Consider the following 26,146-nt stretch of genomic DNA (forward strand, 5'->3'; position numbering starts at 1 on the left):
TTATCAATACCTGGACTTTTGTTGTTTTTTAAAGTTTTCATAGCATTTAAAATTTCATTTTCTGTAATGGGTAAATTAATATCCTCATTTGTACTATCTGGGGGGTCAACATCTATATCTTCCTCACTATCAAATATGTTACCATTTACATTTTTAAAAAAGTTGTACAATTTATCTAGGGAAGTAGTTTCAGGTATTTTCTTATCAACTGAATTAATTATCTTCCAAAACTCTCTACTATTTTTATATTTACTATCTCTCAGTGACTTTATTTTGTTTTGTTTGTAAAGACTTACACTTTTTGAGATTGTTGTTTTGTATTCTTTACTGACTTGTTTCAAAACATTTTTTGTTTCCTCAGTTTTATATCTATTATACAATTTTCTTGTCTTGTGATATTTATTTCTCATGTTTCTACAGTTTGCATTAAACCATTTTTTCTTTTTACTGTTGCTTGATGCAAAATTAGGTACCTTATACCCAAATGTTTCTTTACAACAATTTTCAAATACAAAGTTAATATCATTTACAATTGTATCAACATCAAGTTGTGTAGGTTCATCAGTTTCACATACTGTACATAGTCTATTGTAAATTCTAGCAACATCTCTCATATTCATATTTTCAAAGAATATATCATTTGAACCCTCTTTCCATGTATTTAATACAGGTTCACTATACTCTAAATTTAATTGTTCAGTTTCAATTATATGTTGCAGATTCAAGCACAGTGAAACAGGGCTGTGTACATCAGAATATAATGAACAAAAGTCATGAACAAACAGTGATTTCAAAAATTCAAAGCATTCCACATTTGCTATAAAGTAATCTACAACACTCTTTCCTTTACATGTTGTTTTACATCTTACATAGTCAGGACTGAGCCTGCCATTTAGAATAAATAGGTCATTACTTTTACAAAATTCCAACAGTTGTGTACCATATTCATTACTTACACTATCAATATTATGTCTGTCAAGAGGAACATTGAATTGTTCAAATTTCTCAAACATTGCTTTGTTTTCTTCTACAGCTTCATTATTGCCATGTAGGTCATAAATAAAATTGTCTATCTCAGTATAGTCTTTTCCATCACTAATTCTGGAATTAAAGTCTCCAAACAACAACAATTTTTTGCCATTATATTTGTCTATTTCTAACTGCAATTCTAGAAATGGATCATCATGTGCATATCTTGTTCTTATAGGTGGAATATATATAATACCACAAGTTATTTCTATATTATTTTGCACATTTATATTTTTAAATCTGAACAAAAGTATCAATTTACTGTCACTGTCTAAAATCTCTATTTGATTTGATAACACATTTTTAACAAGTAATGCAATTCCTCCTGATCTATACCTAGCAATTGACTTTCTGTTTGACGTAAATACTGAGTAACCATCTATGTTTATATTGTCAATATCATCTAGCTTTGTCTCTTGTAGCCCAATTATGTCATATCTATTGATAAAGTCAATAAATTCTGGACAGTTTAACTTTGATTTTAAACCACAAACATTTACACTTAATATGTTCAGTTCACCATTTATTTGATATTCTAAATTGTTCTCTGTTACATGCTATTGATTGCCATTTATATTCTGTAGAGATTCTGTTGTATCACTGCTGTCTCTTTGCTGAGTCTCTCTGGTATCTATTTCTTCTGTTCTTGTGCTGTTTCTATTGGTATTGTGTTCATCTTTGCTTCCTTGACTGTCATGATCTAGAAAACCTGATGCATGATCAGGTACATTTTTATCTTGTGAATCAACATCTATGACACTCTTTTCACTTTCACTATCTGAATTTGACTTTTCACTATTTTCTTTTTGCTTTTTTGTTAAGATTTCTCTGTCTAATGGTGATGTAGCCTTCTTCTTTTCTCTATTAACATTTATTGGTGGCCATTCACTATCATTTGTGAATGACAGTGTTCCAAACCTGTTTGGTGTTTCAAAGCTTGGTATGGGTGTGGCATTTTGTGTACTTTCCTTTCTCTTGGTTTGATAGTAGGTTTTTGATCCTCTGTAATGATCATACTCATATATTCTTTGTCTTGGTGCACTATATCTTTCCTCATTTCTCCAGTTTTTTCTCACATGTGCTTTATTTTGATCAAATTGATGCCTTGACTCTATTTCATCTGATTCTGTAGGTTCATATTGGACATTGTTTATGTATAGCCTATCTTTTACAAGTCTCACTTTGTTCTGTTTATCTTCTTTTGCTTTTCTCATGACTGGATATAATTTTTTCCTTCTATCCTCTATTTCTTTGGGGAATTGCTCAACTACACTGAACTTTTTACCTTTCAGCACATTACCTGAATATTTCACTCTCTCTTTATCTTTCTTGTTCACAAAATTTGCTATTATTGGTCTTGGATTTTCTTGATCTTGTCTTTTGTCTCCAATCCTGTGTACAGCATGAAAATCAAAATATCTCTTAATACCCATGTGTTCATCCAGGAAATCTGTTAAAGTTTGTTCTGTTGTTTCATGCTCTCCTTCCTGTAAGGCTGGTTCTTCTATCCCCATGAATATGAGATTATGACTCATACTTCTTGTCTGAATGTCAAGTATTTTCTCATTTTGATCATATTGTTTTTTATTCATGTTTGAAATTTCACTTTTCAGTTCATGTAGCTCTTTTGTGAGGTACTCTATGTCTTGTTGTGTTGATTCATTGTTCTTATTTATGTTTTCACAGATAATATCAGTGAACTTTACTGATGCCTCCATCTCTTCCACTTTCTTTTGATTGCCTTTGATTGAAGAGTCCATAGAATTTATTTGGATTTTCATTGATTTTACACTTGAATCTAAACTTTCAAAGTGTTGCATTTTGTGTTCAATATTTGTTATTTTATTATTTTGTCTCTGCATATTTTCTTCCATTGATTTCCATTTTTGGTTTTGAGTTTCAAATTGGAAATGTATCATTTTAAATTGATTGTTCATTTCACTCATCATTGTTTTTACCCATTGTGGTGTATCATCAGATGTCTTGTTCTGTGTTGCACTGTTCTGATTCACTTGGTTTTCTTGGGACATGTTTGCATTTGTGTTTTGGGCTCCTGTAGTATCATTCATTGTTACTCTGTCAATTGAAACATTGCTTTGCATTGGTCTCATCTGATAATACTGATTTGGACTCTGGTTCATTTCAGAATGAGTTTGGTCATTTCTATTGGGTTGATAGGGTAAAGGCTGGAAATAAAGTGTCTCTCTGGCTTGTTGGAGGGAGTTTGATGTAATATATGTAGCATTGTCACTCGTTTGTTGTCCGTAATTTGTAGTCATTGAATTTTGTAAGGCTGCATTTATTTGAAAACACTCAGCATTTGGGTTCATGTCTCTCGAGTTATCTTTGTGTTTTGCACTACCACTATTCATTGTGTCTGTATGTACTTTTTCTTTCGCACTTTGCCCTCTTTGTTCGTATGTAGTGGGTGGGGGTTTGTTTACATTCGCCTTTTTTGCATTTCTCTGTTGATTTTGTTTTTGTTTTTGACTATTTGCTCTTTTATTTGTCATAATTTATATACCGTGTCTATTTTATGCTCTTGTGTTCACTCAGTTTGTAGTGAAGCGCCATCAATCTTGGAAATTCTTGAATTTTTCGTCAGTTATTAAATAACGACCGCCATTTTACCGCCATTTTTTTACAACCCTTTTTTCATTGCTACTGTTCTCCAGTAACTGTTATACATGTAGTTTAAAATTTTCATTTATTACTCATTATACATGTAATATCGAATTAGAGTTATAAAAATTATGGAAGACAATAACAATGGCCGTTTTCCAATGTAATGTATGTACTTGTATATATTATATGCTGTTAATGCTGCCCACATAAGTGGGACTTAACATTTGCTTGAATAAACTTGAAACTTCTTTTCCGTATGATAGTTATATAGTAAATTCTGGTCAAATTTCACTTGTCCGTACAAGCTTTGGGACAACTTGGGCAATACGGACAATTGAATTTGCCACCCTTGGGCCGCCCGCGGGGCGCTTTGTTAAGTATTTACAAATTAACACTTTAGAGACATAACAACAATGTTAATCATACAGAGAGTAATTGTTACATGTTATGAAGAAAGTAAATGTTACATATAGTAACAACGAATCACAGTCGCTTGATGTGTAGAATTTGTTCATGTGAGAAAGCTATCAGGCTTGCTACGGATTGTGATTCTTCTAACATGCCCGCTAACGCCTAAAACGATGCCCAAACTGGGCACTTGGACACATTCGTCATAATTTATGACCTATTATTCTGTAGGTGCGAGGCTTTCAAACCAATCAAAACATTTCTACCTTACTTTATATATAAAACAAGAAATATCATTAAAAATGATGGTCGGCGAATTGTAATAAGGAAAGAAGTTTATGAATTTTTCATCTAACATTCATCTTTCATCTAACATTTTTCAAATTGCAAAACTAAACACAGCACTTTAACAATTTAAATAGTTCTCTTTTAATTTTTCGTAAAGGTTTCGTAGGGTTGCAATTTTGTTTCGTTTATCCTTAGACGAATAATTACAGCAGTAGTTTGATGAAGATTCATGAAGCGGTTCATGAGAAGAGGTCATTAAACGTGTTTATATTTTTAGCTAAATTGGTCCCTATCCCCATTTATAACAAAATAGCAGGAGACCTTACTATATTGTTACACATCGAGTTTGATAAAAAGCCATTACATTTTAGTGGTTAATGCGAAGAAAGACATATCTACTTTTAGCTATAGTGGTCCCTAATAGAGCCCAAGTTCCTATATAAATAAATTTGGAAGAGGACCTTATAATGATGCTCCAGACCAAGTATGACAAAGATTCACCAAGTTGTTCATGAGAAGCTGTATAAAGGCATTTCTAATTTTAGCTCCCAGTTTGAATCTGGGTTAAATGTCCCAGCTGAACAAAGTTGGCTGCGGGCCTAATAAAGATGCTACAAATCAAGTTTGATTAGAATACATGAGAAAAAATCAATTAAAGGATTTTTTTTTTATTTATTATTTTTATTTATTTCTAAAATAGGCCAACTGATTCCGCTTTAACTAATGCATATTCGCTATTCATGAATCTTTGGACAATGACGTCACACCTATAAAAAGCAAAACATACAATTGTAATTATTTCAATATTTCTGTTTTATAAGCAAAGTTTGACCGTAGTTATATCACATAGATAAACTGTATGAAGCGTAACTTCATTTCAGTATAATGAGATTTAGTCATTATATAGCATATATATAATAAAACAGATTTTAACTGAGTTCAATATTTGCATACCATATCTAAAAAAAATATTCATATATGATAAATTAGTTAAATAATTTATAACAAATATATCAAAGCAAACAAGTACTCATTTTAATATGCAATCTGAATAAGTCACAAAAGCAAGAAACCTTTTCATATACAGACGACAATTGTAACAAGGAAACTCTTTTAAAAAGCACTTCTCTACATAAAAGACTCTTATCACACCCTTATTCATGTGATACGCAGACCGTATTCAGCTCTTTCTTTAATTTGATATATGTTGGTATTTGAACAGGTTTTTATCATATTTATTAAACTTACTTATCATTTTGAGATATATCAATATTCTTGCTAAATATCTGAGCCAAAGTTAGCTTTAAAACTGTGAACAGCGTCGTTTAGGATAAACTCTTTGTCTACATTTCACTCAGCGTAGCACAATCAATAGAGTGAAAGAAATTGACACTCTCGTCCAATCAGGCAGAGTGTTGCATAAATCTTCCATTTTGATAAATTATCTATAATGCGTTATCAAGTAGTTTGATTTGCAAACTGAAGTCACGTGGCATAGGTAACGAAAACGAATTTAGACGGCGTCGCCGAATTAGTTATTGATTATAAACAGTACTTAAAATGAATATTTATATTTTAAATTGAATACAAGCAGGCACCGCTCCTCCTCAAAACAATATACATTGTAAATGTTAAGATTTCAGATGATATGCATATAACATAAAGTGTATAATTAACAAAACTTAGTTTGACATATAATTTGCAAACATCATGTAAAAAGTCAGAGTATCAGAACTCTCGAAATGAATTATTTTCCTTTCGAATTTTCTAACTAAATGGAACCACCCTAACATTGTTTTGAATTTACATTTGAAAATACTGCATTACACTTATGTTTGATCAAAAGCTAGCCCTTGCTTAACTAAGGAATAAAATATAATATATTTACATTTGCAGATAGTGTATCTGAAAATTGTGCAGCAAGACATCATATATATGCAGGAACTCAGAATTCAGCTGTGTCGGGAAGGGTTTGTGTAAGATGGAAAATGCATGTTTCTAGGCGGTTTAACGAGTATGATTTTCCCGACCAGAATTTGGGAGAAGCAAACAACTACTGCCGGGATCCGACAGGGGCAGGATTTCAGTGGTGTTTCACCACTTTTCCTGGAAAGTCATGGGAAATTTGTAAGGTTGACTGTAAGTTTATGATAAGTATATGAATCAGATCATAAGAATCTATCTATGCCTGTCTGTGTAGGATAGGGTCGGGAAAACACCTTATCTACTTTTCCCGAGAGAACATATAGACAAGCGTTGGTTAGTAGCAAGCCATAAACCTGACGTGCAAAATTCCGGATAGTAACTGGAAAAATATTGACTATAAACAGAGTTATGATGATGTTGATGATGATGATGATGATGATAACTGCACTAATAAAGTGATAACTGAACCCTAAGCATAACTTTCTATATATTGTTCAGTTAAAGATCGTTAAACTGATACAGGTGAAACATACAAATATTGTTGGAATCTATTAAAACAAACTGTATAATAACAATAGCCATCTTTAAACATATTTGTCGTGTAAATATCTAAATATAATATATATCATTAAAGTTGTCATGATGATTAGAAGATTTATTTTACTCGTTATTCGTACATATCTGAAAATGAAATAGCATTTTAGAACTTCTGATTTAGTGCTGTCATAGCAGATAATTAGGCAGTTGGGACACGACAGTGAAAAAAAACTGTTTTATGTTTCAGACGGAAACCTACTCCATGAGACATTTGGCAACCCCATCGCTAGCATGACAACCATGTTTAACTGTACACGCGGGAATATCGTGCAAAGCTATGCCCGCTGCAATGGAATAGTTGACTGTGAAGATGGTTCAGATGAAATTGGCTGTCACTATCGGCGTAAACATTTAACGATTTAATAATCATGAACAAAATACCTAAGACTCATATTTCTTTGGCAAACTGGCTGAAAGCATGTACCGATTTCAAAAAGACACTCAGAGGTGTTTCCTTCATTCCTGTACAAAAAGCTTAGCATGAAAAACAAAAGTTTTTCGATAGAATATTATAGTTGGAGTTGTCTTTAAAAATACTGAATTCGTACTATTAATTTAAATGTTGACCTAAAAATGTTTCTTTATATCTTGGCAAAGTTCTGATACAAATTGTTTTACATTCTGTAACCACACAAGTTTTACAACTTAGTTATTATTCTGCAGTTCATCCACTCTTTAACAAGAATTTACCTGTTACAAGTGACAATGTGGATTCTGAATTGCTGTTTTTGTGTGACAGTCTGGAGTGGGTCTCATCTTTAGCACGTTGTGATGGAATAATTGATTGTAAAGATGCTTCGGATGAAACTAACTGCTCAAGAAAGGAATCAACAGCTGAAGTTATGTTAAATATTTTAATGCTTCATTTTATATTGATGTTTCACTCCATATATAGCCCGCCCGCTTAGATGAATAGGGAGAAAGTGGGTCTACGGACTAGAAGGTCATGAAATCAATGCTCGTGCGAGGCATATGTTCCCCCGTGACTATAGTATAAATGACATTGTGTGTGGAATCGTTCCTCCTCCACCTTTTAGTCATTCGCAGTAGTTACATGTTTAGAACACTTTCTCAGGTTTGTACTGGTATAGGATCCAGAAACACTTGTTACCTTAACTGTCTTCCGTTAAGTCACTGAAATATTTCTGAAAACGGCACAGACTTGAAAACAAACACACAAAATTTCATATTTACCTCTTTAAGCAATCGTGAATATGTAATCACGCGGGATTTGCCGAGTCTCATTATGGATGTACTAGCTAGTGATTTTGAATGATGGGAACACCATTCACCGAATCAAAAGCATATGCATTATTTTGCGGGATTTGTAAATATTGAATCTGATTTACATGAGAGATTTGTTTAGATCTTACTAGTAAAAACAAGTTTTCATTTGTATTGATTTAAAACCAAATTGAAATATTTTACCACACGGCCGAAGTCAGGATGTCACAATGTTTATGTAGATTAAAGTATCTCTATGGTAACTTTCTCGTGTATCTTATTCCTCCTAATTTTGTAGAATATCTATTGCAGCTTCTGGCGTATTTTTAAGACTTATGGTGCCTCATTGGCCGAATGGTGAAGGTCGCTTACCTAAGGTCACTTGCCCCTCACCTCTACCCATTTGCATGCCCATGCTGAATAATGCCAGGAGAGGCACATGGGGTCTTTCCCCCAAAGTGACAAAATCATCTGGAAAGCGTGAACCGAGCAAACAAACAAACAGCCTCAGCTGTATATTGATTACCAAAACTTGCAGGTTATATTTGACGCAGTACTCCTTTTACTGAAAACACAAAAAAAACCCTATAAAATCAACACCACACGTTGTGGGACTAATCAAGTTGTTTCTGACGCAGAATTTCGCTATTAACTTTAAGTTTTTATTTCTGATTGGTGTTATACGGACCAGTTTATGTTGATATAATTTTACAAGTAATTTATTACAGGTGGTTGTAATACAGTTCAGTTCACGTGTGGTAATGGTGTATGTATACACGTCAGTCTGGTATGCAACTTTATCAGTGATTGTGCAGACTCTTCTGATGAACTCTGTGGTATTTCATTAACTTAATACTTTTTAAATGTTTGATAATTCCTCTTTATGACAAAAAGGTAAAGGTAAAGGTGAAAACATGAAGATCCATCAATGGATGACTTTGTTTAGTGGAAATGTATGAATTTTAAAACAATTACAGGGCACTAACTCTGTAGTTACTGAAAAGATTCTGATGAAAGATACGCTTGCATCACCGCCGTACAGTGATATATATTTGTGATAAATTTCACGAAGATCTATCTATAAGTTACTTTGTTATGTTGGAATTTATGGATTGTAAAATATTTAAAGGACAGTAACTCTGGTTAATGAAGAAATCCTGACAAAATTGCGTGTGCACCACTGCCCTATAGTGATCTGTATTTGTGAAAAGTTTCATGAAGATCCATCAATAGGTTACTTAGATACCACCAAAACATCACTATTTTTCCCAAATCAAGGGGAAATACTCTACTTTTACAGGGTAAAGGGGAGAAATACTATATGTGAGCAAATATCATGTGCTAATTAATTATTATGTGAGGTTTAGTAATTCTAGCTAAAATACTTACTGAATTAAGTTTTCTTTTCTAAGATACAGCCTCGTGATCCCATTTCTAATCACAGAAAATCCAGTTACAAACTTTATAAAGTCAAATATTCTTACCAGGTTTTATAAAGATCGAAACTAAATCATGGCCTCTAGTGTGTTAACGATGTTTTCTATAACTTCACCTAATGGCCTATAGATAATCTAGTTTCAAACTTGATGTAGATTTCATTAAGACAAATATTCTGACCAGGTCGTATATAGACCCAGTAGAAAAAAATGGGATATAGAGTGTTAACAAGTTTTTTTCTATGATCTGGCCTAGTCACATAATGACCCAGTGTCAAACTATGTGTTAATGAAGAAATCCTGACAAAATTTCATGTGCACCACTGCCCTATATTGTTCTGTATTTGTGAAAAGTTTCATGAAGATCCATCAATAGCTTACTTAGATACCGCCAAAACATCACTATTTTTCCCAAATCAAGGGGAAATACTCTACTTTTACAGGGTAAAGGGGAGAAATACTATATGTGAGCAAATATCATGTGCTAATTAATTATTATGTGAGGTTTAGTAATTCTAGCCAAAATACTTACTGAATTAAGTTTTCTTTTCTAAGATACAGCCTCGTGATCCCATTTCTAATCACAGAAAATCCAATTACAAACTTTATAAAGTCAAATATTCTTACCAGGTTTTATAAAGATCGAAACTAAATCATGGCCTCTAGTGTGTTAACGATGTTTTCTATAACTTCACCTAATGGCCTATAGATAATCTAGTTTCAAACTTGATGTAGATTTCATTAAGACAAATATTCTGACCAGGTCGTATATAGACCCAGTAGAAAAAAATGGGATATAGAGTGTTAACAAGTTTTTTTCTATGATCTGGCCTAGTCACATAATGACCCAGTGTCAAACTATGTCGAAATTTTCTACACAACATTCTGACCAAGTTTCATTACGATTGAACTAGAATTGCAACTTATGGAGTGTTAACAGTGTATTGTGGACGACGACGGACGAAGACGGACAACGAACACATAGCTCACTTTGTGCTCCGTTTTGCTGAAATCTTGGGTGCACAACTCTTAATGTTGAATACATTACCACACAATTTCTTGACTTTCATTCAATACTTTTTGCGATATGTGTAATATGTGTATTACAAATTTTCTCTGATCGACAGACGGACGGACGAACAGGCGAAGCAAAATCTATATCTCCACCGCATAGTATTGGCAGAATAAGCCAGGCATTTCACTGTTAACGCAAGTAATGTTGAAATGATCCCCCTGAAAAATTGATCGTCATAGGTGTTCACACTCCACTTCGACTTAATTTGCATATGTCTATTAGGAATAATTAGGAATAAAGATGTTGCATGAGAAATTGATCTGTTTTAAAAACTAATCTGTCTCCATTTTAGAATTCCCAGAATGTGGTGAAGATGAATACACCTGTGCAAGTGGTCAGTGTGTACCATCATATCAAAGATGTGACGCCTTTGAAGATTGCTGGGACGGAACGGATGAAAATGACTGCCGTACGTATGGAGTTTACCTGCTTTTCAGATTTAATTTCGTTACTTCGGACACATGACTGGCTTAAAACGATGCACTATGAGTTGCACTTGATAGGGCAGAAGACAAGTAATCGATAGGTCGCGAGTTCGACCAGACAAGACACAAGACAATCAGTTGATAGATCATGAATTAGGACCGGCTGGGCTTGTGACAGTTAAAATTGTAAAATCGTGAGTTCGGCCCGACAAGGCATACTGCAACTGAGATCACTAAATCCGGCTATTCTTTATTTCATATAAAATGCGTGATCAGCCTATTAAAAATACTTTTTGTTTGATTTTTTCACGAATTTGGATTCATTCTCAAGGTTCCCTTATTTTACAATGATCTGCTTAGTTTCGTTGTAAATTATTGAGAAAATATAGAGAAATTACCATTTATTACAGGTCACCCCCATTCAAAAAAATACATGAAATTTAGCCCTGTGCAAGCAATATCTCAAATTCTATTACATTATTTATGAAATTTTGAATCAAGATCCATTTAATCGTTAAGATGTTTGTCATTTTCAATCAGAAACATGCTAATCTCAGTAACATCTAGACGATTGCAGTGCTGAATGTGAAAAAAAGACATTTACTAGGTCCTAAAATCGCAAGTCACTTGGTCGAAAGTTGAGTTTTTGTCGTTTGTCACCATTTTACATCAAAAAGAATAAAGTAATGGCCTTTTCATTGATTTTCGAAGAGTTTGGCAAAAAACCATGCATTGCCCCTTATAGGCTGAACACCACTAAAGCCGGCTGTTCTTTATTTCATATAAAAGGCACTTACTTTATAACGGTTGTTTGACATTTTCTAGCATATCAGATTTTCAGAGACTTATATTCCCATAAAGAACTATAGCGCTACTTTAGAAAAACAAAAAGAAAAGTTAACATGTGTTAACATTTATATAAGAAAACTACAGTTCGTTAAATACAACCCGCTGAATTTACTCCATTTCGCTTCTCTCAATTTCTCTTTTCGAGACATTAAATTCTTACGCCGCCATTTTTACCCAGCATGCCGATTTCAGTAGAATGCAAAGTGATAATACTAAAATGCGGTAGAGAAAAAGAAAACACGTTGCTATTGAGAAAAGACACTAGGAAAGTAAAAAAGATTAGCACTATTTATCTTTGGACTTCTTGTGACTAGACCTGCGGAGGCTTACATTTGTTTTGGTTGTGATCAGCCTATATCAGTCTGACAAGGCATTCTACAGTTGATCAATACTTCGCGAATTATTATTATTATTATTATACCAGATTTATATAGCGCCCTTTTCATGATAAACACGTTCAAAGGCGCTTTACATATACTGCAGCCACACAGGGCGCGAAATCATCCTCTACTAGTACAGACACAGAGCGATCTGACCAGAGGGACAGAGTGAGATAAAGCCCACAGAATTTTCAGATACAGACGTGTCCGGCTAACTTAGCCTAGCTCTTTTTCGAATAGACAGTCTGGTTCTTTAACGTGCCCGGTGTATAGCACCGATACACGCGAAGCCGTCTTTCCTGGGAAGAACCAGTACAGGCCTCTAGTTAGGTGGGAGACACTCAAGAGCATCTCAGAAATTTCCAGTGCCTGAACCGGGATTCGAACCCCGGACCTCTGGATTGACAGTCAAGCGTGTTACCACTAGACCACCGGCCCACCTAGAGGGCACATGACATTTAATCACTACATCGGGAGTTCAGCCAGTTAGGGCACACCACAACTAATCAGTACATTGCGAGTTCGGCCCAACATGGTACCCAACAGTGAATCATTGTTTAGCGAGTTCAGCTCGATAGGGTGCGAGGCAATTAAACGGTACATCGCGTGTTCTGTTTGACAGGGTACACTGCTAGTTCGACTTGAGAGGGCATTCGACAATTATTCAATACATCGCTAGACCGGCCCGACAATCCACTCGACAATTACTCAATACATCGCGAGTTCGGCCTGACAGGCCACTCGACAATAAATCAATACATTCCCAGTTCGGTCCGACAGGACACACGACAATTAATCAATAGATTAATCAATACATCACGAGTTCGGCCTGACAAGGCACTCGGCAATTAATCCCAATACACTGAGAGTTCCGCTCGACAGGACACACGACAATAAAGCATTACATCGCTAGTTCGCCTGACAGTGCACTCGAAAATTTATCAATACATTTCTACTTTGGCCCGACCGGGCACACGACAATTACCCAAAATATTAATCAGGATATCAATGGGTTGTTCCCTTTTCAAATTACATCAAGCAAACTATGATTGCAGTTTCTAAAACTGTATTTGTTTGAGTCTTGTTTCTGCCATTGAATGATTATGTAATACCATTTTCAAAACACCTACTTAAATATGGTCAAGAAGGGCATCCGTGGCCGAGTGGTTAAGGTCGCTGACTTCAAATCACTTGCCCCTAACCGATGTGGGTTCGAGTCTCACTCGGGGCGTTGAATTCTTCATGTGCGGAAGCCATCCAGCTGGCTTACGGAAGGTCGGTGGTTCTACCCAGGTGCCTGCCCGTGATGAAATACTATACGGAGGGGCACCTGGGGTCTTCCTCCTCCATGAAAGCTGGAAAGTCGCCATATGACCTATAATTAATTCGGTGCGACATTAAACCCAAGAAAACAAACAAACAAATAAAGTCAAACTTGCTGAAGAGACACATCTGTCAAGAAACCATTTTCTTTAAGATATAACTTTTTTCGTTTTCTTTTTTGTGTGTTGTTAATCCACCTTTTTTCTTCTCTTTTTTGGCATCATTATGCACTATACGCATATCTGTATATGTGTTGGACTGGTTGTCAGTTGAACTTATGTATTTAATAAACAGAAACTTGTAGTTCTCCCGCGGTTTTCAACTGTGATTTCGTGCGATGCCTGCCTTTGAGACTTGTTTGTGATGGATACCCGGATTGTGAGGACAGAAGTGATGAGTCATCATGTGAAATAAGTGACGTCATTTCCTGTAAAGAATGGTGGGAGGCTGGATATAGGGAAACAGGCGAGTATGCAAGTGAGTTCGAAATAACTTTCACTTTGATTTATTAAGGAAAAAATAATCACAGTTGATATTTACTGTTTGGGTGTACATATGAAACTCACCTGTCTTTAGTAACTTAAGTATTATGAATAAGTTCTTACTTTAATTATGTTAATCTTTTATGACATTTTCCTATTCCGCTTAGTCAGAATCGGGGGTAGAAATTGATTAACAAAATGTTTGCCTATAATACTCGGGGTTTTTTTTTCAACTTTTTTTTCAGTTTTCTCCCACTCAGAATCTGATTGATAATCTTTATTCTATGTTTGTTAAATACTACTGTAAGGACTGAATATGTTTTCCATGACAGTTCCAAGTGCAGTAACGGATAAAGTGACAGTTACATGTGACTTTACCTCAGTGACGGGCAAGCAAATAATTTACACAATTTTCCGTCACGTTGACCTTATGGAATGGTACGTATGATGTTTATCATTATTTTTATACGTTGTATAGCATCTGGCTACGTTCCTTAAATGTCAATATCCTGTTTGACCTTCATCTGTGTTTTCGTCTGTAGATTAAAGGATTTTTCCTATCGCGAGACTATATAATATGTGAGCATTATTGCAAGGAAATTAAATGCTTGTCTATGTTTATCAGTAATGATAGGCTTTTTTGCTGATTATTTAGAAATACTGATTCAGTAGTTCAATCAAGGTAGCCGACACATTTATAGGTAACGCTGGGAAAGGCACCTGGATTCTTCCTCGGCCACTGAAAGATTCTTCCCCGGCCACTGAAAGATGGAACATCTCCACATGACCCGACACTGTATTTGTACCAATGTGTTTAAGGAAAAGTGTACAGTAATTTACTTTCGCGGGAAGCGCTTGATCTAATTCAGTCTTACTTCAGACTCATAAATTGATGATTTTACTGTCTTGGTTCTTATTTGAATTTCAGAATTATTTGCTGAAAAACCTAAACTCATCTAAAAGGAAATAAAACTTAATTCTAAAAGACAAAAATAACGTAACATAACAACAAACCAAGTCAAGGGCTAAACGAAAAGCAAAACCAGAGCTCGAGGTTATGAGACAGACCTTATAGAGGCCTAGGATGTGTCATTGCTAAATTTCAAAATCAAGCTTAAAATAAGCCAAACAGAGGCAATAGGCTTTACATTTGGCTCAGAACTCGTATTTATTTCTTTTGGGTCCGTTTTCAAAATAATGTAAAATTACGTCTTCAATATTTGTAGGAAAGGACAGAAAGTTTTCTATACAAGTTTTGATAAATATGAAAGCCTGGCTGAACCGCATGATGACGTTTTTGGATTTCTTATTACTGCGGATGACACGACTAACTGTACACAACAGGTAAATGCACACAATTTTATAGCTGTTCATTCACTAATTGGTTGAACAAATTATAATGTGTTTATAGGATGTTTCATGTAAGATCGAAATATATTTTATAGAGTAAACACCAGATGCAATATTTTCCGGAGTGACATGCAAAATCTGTTGTTCACGTGCGTGCGATAGTTGTAGGCCTACTTTGCAAATGCGTGGCTCTGGGGCTGTGATTTTGGTGCTCTGTGCTTCCGAGAAATCTACTCTTACCTATTATTTTTTGTAACAAAATAGAAAAAATGGAAACGTCACAGGTCGCTCACAGGTCCCTCAACACGACAAAAACGGAAATGTTGCAGGCTCGGTTTGATTGAGCCTGTTCGTAGACGGTAGTAGAAATGCATGCTACCGTCCACGCCCTGTAGTCCTGGGTTGAGCAGAAATCAACATTTACACATGCTACAAGTACAAAAATAATTTAGAGACATGGGTGTGTTCATACATATGGAAACTTCAATGATACACTTGCACTTGCATGTAATTCCATGAAAAGCGGCGTATGGTCCCCAGTTAAAATAATGGGTTTGCCCTAAACGAGAAAACAATGAGCAGAACTAAACAAACTGGAATTTAGAAAGGGGAGCTGAGGTTATGGAGCCTGCATATCACAGGAAATGTAAAAAACAAAATTAAAAAGCAGGTACCATATTCAAGTTTAACAGACATCCAAATATACCGGTAGATACCAGTTTGAACAAAAGATCTTTGTGTCATATCCGGTCAAAAGCTTTAGATATATCACAGCTATAGTGCGTTTTATTCGACCTAGCGGAGCGGAATTAATCTCAAATAATGGTAATCTCAAAAAACGAGCAAAATAGGTAGAGCTACATCTCCCACCTGAGATAGCGTCGGCTAGGAAAGCTTTATGGCCCACTTATAAAACTATTAAACAGAGATATCCACAAAGCAAAACAGTTATCTTCTTCTTCCATTGGTGTACAGGTACCACTCTGGGGCAGCGTCGTACAGTGGTGTATGTACAAGGTGGTGTGTGCGGCGCTCGAATATTTACATTGCTGAATTAAAAGCAGATAAAAACGACGTGCTGAATTAGTGGGACCCTGTCGCCAGGCTCCTCTTGAAGGCCTCGACGCTGTCAGACATGACGGTTTCTTCCGGGAGCTGGTTCCAGAGTCTGGAGGCGGAGGGGAAGAAGGAATAGTACAGGGCATCTATGCCACAAAACAGAAAATAGAATTTCATGGAGTGGCCACGGGTGTTGATGGAGGTAGGATTGAAAAACCTCCCTGGTGGTGTGATGCCGACGAGGCAGTGGACGATTATGTACGTCATGACCAGCTTGGCGTTGAAGCGACGATCGAGAAGGGGTTGCCAGCCGATGTCAGCAATCATCTGACTAGTGCTGCTAGTAGTGCGGTAGTCACCCTTTACGAAGCGTGCTGCGCGTCTCTGGACAGCCTCAAGTCTGTCGATGTTGGTCTGAGTGTGCGGATCCCATGCAGTGCTGGCATACTCAAGGATAGGCCTGACGAGGGTCTGGTAACACTGTGCCTTGACTTCCTGAGGGCAACTCGTCAGGTTTTTCCTGAGGAAGGCGAGGCTGTTGTTCGCCTTTCTAGCAGTGGTTGCAACGTGTGTGTTCATTGAGAGTGTCTCATCAAGATACACGCCTAGGTATTTGCCTTCCTTGACGACTTGGAGTTCGCTGCGATGGATGTAATAGGCCGCCTTGGTAGGATAAGTCTTCCTGGTGAAGCGAACAACCTCGCACTTCGAAGGATTAAATGGCATCATCCAGTCTTGTTCCCATCGCTGCAGCCTGTCTAGGTCATCTTGTAAGGCATTGGCATCCTCGATGGAGCGGATCTTCCTATACAAGAGACTATCGTCAGCAAAGAGACGGGACGTTGATGTCACTTTCTGGGGGAGGTCGTTGATATACAACAGGAAGAGTACAGGACCGATGACTGACCCCTGTGGCACTCCAGATGTAACCGGTGCCGAGTCAGATGACTTTCTTTCTACCAGGACTCTCTGCGATCTGCTGGCCAGGAAACTTCGTATCCACTGCAACAGATTTCCTCTTATGCCGTAGAACTCAAGTTTGCTGGCAAGTCGCTCGTGGGGAACCTTGTCGAAGGCCTTACTAAAATCGAGTAAGACCGCGTCAATTTGTCGAGGCCCTCTGCGAGGTCGTGTAAAGTGAGGATCAACTGGCTCTCGGTGGATCGTCTCTTCCTCAATCCGTGCTGCTGGTCCGACAGTATATGGTGCTTGTCAAGGTGGGCCATGATCTGGCTATGGATTATGTGCTCAACAAGCTTACTGCAGACAGAGGTGAGGGATATGGGCCGATAGTTGGCAGGATCGCTGTGATCTCCCTTCTTGAAAATGGGCGTGACATTTGCATGCCGCCAGTCGGTTGGTACTTCACCGTTATGGCATATCCCGCAAAAATAATTTGGGATGGGACGGTGGTTTTAGATCGTTTCCCAGACTGAGATGAAGTTATGAATTCTGTGTCAAAACATAAATCAGCTGATCAGAGAAATAGGCCGAGTAGTGATAAACCATGTAAACAAAACGCGTCAATGAGTGATCACGTGACCGAGGTTAATACTGACAGCGCACGGGATTTGACAAACAAACGATAAACAACCAGGCGCGTATCAGATGGTGCGCCAAGATTCCAAGTCACCCGCCCGGAGCACCCGTCGGCAAAGGATTGAGTCGATTTCACCAGACAGGAGAGAAGCGAAATTACCGCGCTCTCAACGGGGACGTGCACCGGGGAAGAAAGCTCTGTAGGACCACATTCGTCTGTAGGACCACATTCGTAACAGATCGCATTTGTAACAGATTTTGTACGTATGCGATCGCATTCGTAACAGGTAAAATGTGTTACGAATGTGTTTGTCCAACATGGGGGTTGACATGAGAAGCACATATGTATCATGTTGAGGTTTATACTGCAAATGTTTAATCAGTTGGTTGTCATCGCAACATCAATAAATGACTGCCATAAGCACCATCACAAGTTAGCGTCGTCGTCGTCGACATCAATGACGTCATAAAATTATTTGAGCCGCATCATGAGAATATGGGCCTTCGGGAATCTTCGAGGCTTTGCGACCAGTGTGGGCCCAGATCAGCCTGCACATCCGCGCAGTCTGATCAGGGCCCACACCGTTCGCTGTTATTTCAAAGAAGGCTTATTAAACCTGAATATGAACTTTTCTGACCCTAATTCAGATGCATAAATGCACAGGTCAGCCTAAATATACACTTTCTGGAAATTCACGAAAATGTCCGAATGCCAATTTTCCCGTGATGTGGCTCAATTTTTATTATCATTTCTGCATCCACTGCCACTACCACTATAATATGATTACAAGTTCAGCCACTTCTACTGTTACCTCGACTAGCTGAAATGTAGACCCACATGCTCAGGTCACTGGTTCGAACCCGGTGGCGACATACATTTGTAGTTATCTTTCGTCATCCAGAGCTGTTTCAAGTTGGGTGACAAACAGGAAGTTGCCATGTCCTGGGTGAAATTATATGCAACTTGTCATGGAAGGAGTTGTTAGCCTTAAGTCTAGGAGGGCCCGACCTTGTGCTGCGAACTAATGTCTATGAGATTTTAAGAAAATACACCTTATTTTTTAATTACCCTCACCCCACGGAGTGATATGTAATAAGTAATATGCCTTCTTTTATTATAATCCCGCTGTGAAATAGCGGAGTTTTTGCGTTCTTGCAGTTATATATAGGTTCTTGTCCTTGGTATAACTTGCCCATGCATAGACAGATTTTCAAATTATTTGGTACAAATGATCATCATGGATAGAAGGTGTGTTGCGATCATGATCCATGTTGCTATATCCAAGATCAAGGTCACAGCTCCCCATTGAACTTAGATTTGTTTTGTTATTTTGTTGTAATATATATGTTTGTGTCCGGATCATAACTCGCTTTAGTCAGATTTCCAAATACTTTGGTACAAATAACCACCATAAATTGACAATCTGTACCCAGCCAGAATTCTATATCGGTCCGATATCAAACCGACGTTGTTGTCTATAACGGCCCGATATCGGCTTCAATTTCGGCTGCAAATAGGAATGATGTCGGCCCGACGTCGGCAGACGGTATCGGGCCAACATCATAATGACATTGGTCCGATATCGGCAAACGATATTTTGCCAACATCAAAATGATATCGGCCCGATATTGGCAGATCATATCGGGGTCGCGAAATAGTGTGACAAGCAGTGCTTTATCAAAGTTTTCTTAAAATATACACTTTATAAATTCTCAGAGTAATTTTCTTGAGAACTGATGTGTCTCGCATCATGTGTATGATGCTTATTTGATTTTATTGATATAATATTTTTCACAACTATATACTGCATGTTTTATACAGTTACGTAAGCTTTCTGTATATTCTTAACACTATTAAAATTGTTCAATTAGAATTTTAAACATATTTATATTTTCAATTTTTTGTAAATATAAATATTTCTATGGCGGCATTTTACATAAAAATAAAAATGCATCTTAATTATTACCTCCCTTTATTACATATAAAATTTTGATAAATACCGTCTACAAATTTTGTTTGGAACCTAGTTTGATTAATTCTGGCATACATCATATTTGCTTAATGAATTATATATATAGCAAATATAAAGAATTAGATTACTTTTTGACGTTTATCAATAATATTTTGAAAAATATATTTATATTAGAGAATCCAATATCGGCCCGATGTCAATCCGACGTACGAAATAGTTACACTGATTGATGTCGATCTACCGATTTCAATATTTTGCGGCACTACAACGGCCCGACGTCGGCCCTACATCGGCACATGTTGCACGACGTAATTGTTACATATGTGCTTGATTTCTGTTACATATGCGATCTCATTTGTAACACCTGTTACATATGCGATCGCATTTGTAACACCTGTTATAAATGCGATCTGATACGAATGTGGTCCTACTGTAGGACCACAAACTCATAGCCGTGACCGGTCTTGTGACGATAAATTTGTGAGACCGTGGACAATAAATGACAACACCCCTAGAAACTCAGGATACAGGGATCCTGTTCACTCTAAGTAGGTTATATGGGGGAACTCTTCCTAAACGCGATGTGATATCACTGTTGACTTAAACCTTTATTCTCTGAACGTGAATGGTCTAAAGAAACGTCTTGACTACCCTGATTTCTTAGAATTTGTTAAATCTTTTGACTTTTTCTGTGCTCTGGAAACCCACCTTGGTGATAGTGATTTGGTTGATATTGAAATTTTAAGCGTAAGTCTGGAGGTATAGGCCTGTGTGTGAAAGAAAAGTATGTAAAATATGTAAAAGTGTTACCTGGAAATAATGACTACATTTTTGGATTTCTATAGATAAGCAGTTATTGCATTTATCAGAAAATGCAGTTCTAGGTATCATATATTTTCCTCCAGAAAGTTCACGCTTTTTAAATGACATCGACCTAAATAATTTTGAAAATGAAATTATTTCTGCATGTAGTTTACACAAATATGTCTTTTTGTCAGGTGGTATAAATGCCAGAATTGCAGAACTTGCTGATTATCTCCCTTCAGACCAATTTCTCAATGAACTGTTTGGTATTGACGAAGAGTTAGTGTCCCAGTTTGACAAGTATACGATTCCTGAAAAATTATCTATTAGCCTGGATAGAAAGTCAGTGGATAAGAAAACTAATACGAATGGTTTAATGTTAATCGATTTATGCAGGAATAGCAATTTGTTTGTTGTAAATGGGCGATATGACAACGATTTATTAGGAAACTATACTTTCCGAGAAAAGTCAGTGATTGACTATTTGATTGTGTCTGCTAAATGTTTCTCCCTTCTAAGCTCTTTTGAAACTTTAGAGACAGATACATTTTTCTCAGATGGTCATTGTGCTCTCTATTGGTCTATTAATATGAAAAACATGTCAAAGTCATACTATAAGGAAAATGTTAATATCATAAAACCACAGTGGCGAGATGACAAAAAAATTCTATATTGACGTTGATCACATTGACTCAATACAGGTTGTAGAAGCTGTAACAAATGAACTACAGACTTTATTCCATAACGCCTACACTGCAACTTTCCCATCTAAAGGTACATTTATTCCAAGAAAAAATAATAAATAAAATCTGAAAAGTAGATCCCTCGGAAGCACCGAGAATAAGGCAAACAATGAAAATTGCAGAATCGGTTTGATTGAGTCTGTTCATGAGCAGTAATGGAAAATGCAACACTGCCGACACCCCCTAGCACCGGCTTAAGCAGCATTCAATCTTCAAATCTAAATGAGTTGAAATCAATGATCCCGAAGGACCAGAAAATATAACAACACTGAGATGAAGTCGGGGCGACTTTTTACGGCCACCACACAGCAGTTAACACCCGCTGTTGTGAACCCTGGTTTGGTCCTAAATGCTACAAGGCAAGACAAAATTACCATAATGCGAAATCTGAATATCGATATAAGCGTAACATGGATAACAAATTGCGACTTCAAAACGCTAGCAAAGAGTATAAACGAGTTATGAATTACTATATTAAGAAATTTAAGCAAAGTAATGATAATAAATTGAGAAATATGCATGATAAAAACCCAAAACAGAATTGGAAATTTCTTAAAAAGCTTAAACCAAAGTCCAAGGTTGATGATGCACCATCGGTTTCGAATTTTTTTGATTTTTTCAAAAATATTAATGCTAACCCTCATTCTGATAATGAAGATGACCGGTTCTTAACATATGACTTTTTAGAAAATTCAAACCAGTATGTAGATGCACCAATCACAAATGCTGAAATTTTGAAATGTATAAATAATTTAAATAATGGAAAAACGTGTAGCCCTTCGAACAACATACTAAATAAATATATCAGATGGGTTCGAGCCTCACTCGGGGCGTTGAATTCTTCATGTGAGGAAGCCATCCAGCTGGCTTACGGAAGGTCGGTGGTTCTACCCAGGTGCCCGCTCGTGATGAAATAATGCACGGAGGGGCACCTGGGGTCTTCCTCCACCATTAAAGCTGGAAAGTCGCCATATGACCTATCATGTGTCGGTGCGACGTTAAATCCAAAAAAAAAAAAGAATATATCAAAGCAACAAAAGACATGCTTTTACCGATGTATAATAAACTTTTCAACTCTATTCTTGATTCTGGTAACATACCTAGGACGTTGCTTGAGGGATATATTATCCCAATTTACAAAAACAAAGGAAATCCTTTAGACACCAACTCTTATAGGCCAATTAGTATTTTATCATGCCTAGGAAAGCTTTTTACAGCAGTTTTAAATGTTAGGTTAACAAACTACATTGAAGACTCGCAACTGCTTGATGAAAATCAAGCAGGATTCAGAAGTTCGTACTCGTGCTCTGATCACATTTTCATATTACATGCTCTTATTCAGATACTGAAGAAACGAAAACAAAAGGTCTATTGTGCCTTTGTGGATGCTTTTTCACAATGCTTTGATAAAATATGGCGATTCAGACTCTGGCGTAAACTTACGCAAAACTTCATTGATGGTAAACTAATTAGAACTATTTTTAACATGTATCAAAACATTAAATCATGTGTAAGGCATAGTGGTAACCAGTCGCAGTTTTTCCCATCTGAAATAGGTGTTAGACAAGGAGAACATTTAAGTCCTATCCTCTTTTCACTGTACTTAAACGACTTACAGTCTTATTTGGAAGCTAACGGTGCCGCTGGCATAGAGCTAGATGACTCCTTTAGTGACGAAACTTGGCTTAAACTATTGATTCTTCTTTATGCGGATGACACCGTGATAGTTTCCAATAATCCTGTCGATTTCCAACATTGTTTAGATTATTGTAACAACTTTTGTAATCAATGGAAGTTAACAGTTAATCCTAATAAGACCAAAGTAATAGTATTTGGTGACAGAAATCGCAATGCTCACAATTTTAATCTAGGTGAACATCAACTTGAAATAACTGACAATTATCACTACCTAGGTTTAACTTTTTCTGCATCTGGTTCTTTTCTTAAAGCAAGACAACATGTTAGCCGGCGTCAAAAATAAGGCCATGCATCACTTATTCACACAATCAAACAACGCGGATTTACCACCAGACTAAGTTATTTGATCATACCGGTTTGCCCATTTTAACATACGGCTCGGAAATGTTTGGTTTTGAAAATCTAGATCTTCTTGAAAAAGTCCAAAATGTTTTTATGAGACGAATTACCACTGCTAGAAAAAGCACGCCGAAATATATGCTAAATGGTGATCTTGGGAGATATCAAATTTATATACATGTAAATGTTTATACGAAAATGATATCTTTTTGGTCGCGTTTGCTGCTCGGTAAAGAAAACAAATTGTCTGCTATAATTTACCAGTATATGCTTAACTAGACAAATGTCAACTTCAAATGGATTGGTAAAATTAAAGAAATACTTAAAACTGTTGGAAAACATGATATCTGGCTAAATCAGCATGTCTTAGTGCATAGAAATGCTCACAAACTTGTAAAACAAATTTTGATCGATCAATATAAGCAGCACTGGTACAGCCAATTACAACAATCCAATAAGGGCAGAATTTACTGTTCTTTTAAACATACTTTGAAATACGAGAGATATTTTAATATTCTTCCAAAAGTGGATTTTATTAATCTCTTTAGATATCGTACTTGCAATAACCGTCTCCCAATTAAAACAGCACGTTGGGGACGTGGAACTGCGTACCTAGATAACACGTGCAGGCTCTGCGATTCTGAAGAACCAGGCTCTGAGCAACACTATTTACGTAAATGTACCAATTTTACTAGGGAAAGAAGTAGCTTTTTACAACATGTTAATATTTCTGATAATGTCCATTGTTTTGCGAGAATACTATCGAGCCACTCTGAAATAGAACTTACTAAGCTTAGTAAATTTGTTTCCATTATTAATTCAAGTTTTAAATAGCCGTTTAAATATATCACTACTTACTGATTTTCATAAATACATGTGCATATTCCCAACTCTGAATTCCATTGAATCTCTAACTACACAAAATAATATGAGTCATAACCGAATAACCGCAAATTGAGACACGTACTATTTTCTTTACTACAATGAAATAGAAAACTTTACACTTTTACAATGAAAGCATTACGTCAGTGTGAACTGCTATATATAGGCCGTACCTTGTCAGTATAGAAAGTTTTGATTGCTGTCACAATATCCTGTCAGTTGTTGATGACTTCCATTCATATGAATTGTTTATGGTACTTGTTATTACCTTATAGTTATGTTTCTATAAAATATTTTCATGATGACTTCTATTTATATGGATTGTTCATTGTACTTGCTATTACCTTACATGTGTTATTGTATTATGATCAATTTAGCGCTGACTGAAATACTGTTGAAAAAACGGCGTTAAACCCAAAACAAACAAAAACAAAACAAAATCAATTTAGCGCACTCTATCTATTGATGTATAATGTGTGAACATCTTGAAGGATTTCCCCATAATCGATCAATTACAATTTTATACTCTAGAATCCTCTCGAAAACAAAATCAGCACAACATTCATCAGTAAATAAGGTGCTGCCGGAAATGTTATTGTAGCTTCAATTTTGGATGCAGTTCATTCCCATGTTGTAATATATTTACTTTGGGAGAAAATAAAGATATCTGTCTGTCTGTCTGTTTGTTACAGTGTAAGGTAGATGGCCAGTGAATAAGAAATCAGGTTGCCGAATATACTACACATCCTGCACAATAATGCAGTGGACCGTATAGAGTATTGTATATAGAAGAAAATTGGTTAATAGTTGTGTTATTGGGAACAAATCCAGATTTGAGATATTGATATTTGCTGAAACGAAGTTAAATTATGCCTATGAATGATTTTACCAGTGCCTTGCTGATAGTGCGAAGAAGCGATATAGGTCTGTAGTTGTCTGTGGATATTTTTTTTTATTATAAACAGCAAATACATCAGCTAATTTCAACAGGGTTGACATTTGGCAGAGTGGTCTTGCTAGCTCTTGTGATGGTTCCTTCAGGATCTTTTTGTTATCGTTTTCAGGTCCTGCAGCTTTATCTACTGTGAGTGATTTGAGTAATTGTGTTACTACTTAATGATGTTGATTGAGTCAAGTTTTGAACGGGCTGAATTAAGTTGTCTGTGTGGAAGTTTTCTCTTATTATCGTTAAGTGCTTTTTGCGACCTAAGAAACTATTAATTACGTTTGTTTTTCCGTACCAGCCGTGATTCAATATAATTTTCATTTAGTATTGGAACAAATGCATTTGTTAAAGGTATACTACACCCAATTTCATATTTGAAATTAGTACATATAGTATGTGTATTTTACAGTATAGATCTGTACTACATATAGTATGTGTATTTACAGTATAGATGCTTACTACATATAGTATGTGAATTTACAGTATAGATGCGTACTACATATAGTATGTGTATTTACAGTATCGATGTGTACTACCACTAAAATCCGATAGTCGACTGTTACTTTATGATATTAAATGATGACTGAAGCTCTGTATGAACAATTAATTTCTACTATATGTTCTAAAAATAACCTAAATTTCATTGGCCGAATCCGCTCATCATCTTTCAAAATATATTTCATGTTTAATGGTTAGTGGGTTTTCCCCATTAAACATTACGTTCTAAAAATAGAATGGAAGTTCCA

The 26,146-nt window shown here is 36.2% G+C and overlaps 2 protein-coding genes across 2 annotated transcripts in view; one reads left to right on the forward strand and one right to left on the reverse strand.

Moving 5' to 3' along the window:
- Positions 1 to 1,586: 1,586 nt before the first annotated feature.
- On the reverse strand, positions 1,587 to 3,542 carry LOC128546940 (DNA ligase 1-like). The gene has a single exon (XM_053518361.1). It carries the CDS (start codon positions 3,540 to 3,542, stop codon positions 1,587 to 1,589), a length of 1,956 nt encoding a protein of 651 aa, XP_053374336.1.
- A 256-nt stretch (positions 3,543 to 3,798) lies between these two features.
- Positions 3,799 to 26,146, forward strand: part of LOC128546941 (uncharacterized) — a 40,680-nt gene continuing 18,332 nt past the window's right edge. Inside the window, exons 1-12 of the mRNA XM_053518362.1 lie at positions 3,799 to 3,814; positions 6,247 to 6,489; positions 8,826 to 8,933; positions 10,901 to 11,017; positions 13,880 to 14,077; positions 14,400 to 14,505; positions 15,294 to 15,411; positions 16,522 to 17,043; positions 17,694 to 17,832; positions 20,987 to 21,092; positions 21,439 to 21,566; positions 25,420 to 25,538. Coding sequence (XP_053374337.1) covers positions 3,799 to 3,814; positions 6,247 to 6,489; positions 8,826 to 8,933; positions 10,901 to 11,017; positions 13,880 to 14,077; positions 14,400 to 14,505; positions 15,294 to 15,411; positions 16,522 to 17,043; positions 17,694 to 17,832; positions 20,987 to 21,092; positions 21,439 to 21,566; positions 25,420 to 25,538 — 1,920 coding nt within the window. The remainder of the gene's footprint in view (positions 3,815 to 6,246; positions 6,490 to 8,825; positions 8,934 to 10,900; positions 11,018 to 13,879; positions 14,078 to 14,399; positions 14,506 to 15,293; positions 15,412 to 16,521; positions 17,044 to 17,693; positions 17,833 to 20,986; positions 21,093 to 21,438; positions 21,567 to 25,419; positions 25,539 to 26,146) is intronic.

Source organism: Mercenaria mercenaria, chromosome 11 (assembly GCF_021730395.1).
Source record: "Mercenaria mercenaria strain notata chromosome 11, MADL_Memer_1, whole genome shotgun sequence".
Lineage (NCBI taxonomy): Eukaryota > Metazoa > Mollusca > Bivalvia > Venerida > Veneridae > Mercenaria > Mercenaria mercenaria.

What these genes read in the sequence shown, in the direction of transcription:
- LOC128546940 (XM_053518361.1), bottom strand. Translation starts at nt 3,542, where the DNA reads ATGACAAATAAAAGAGCAAATAGTCAAAAACAAAAACAAAATCAACAG.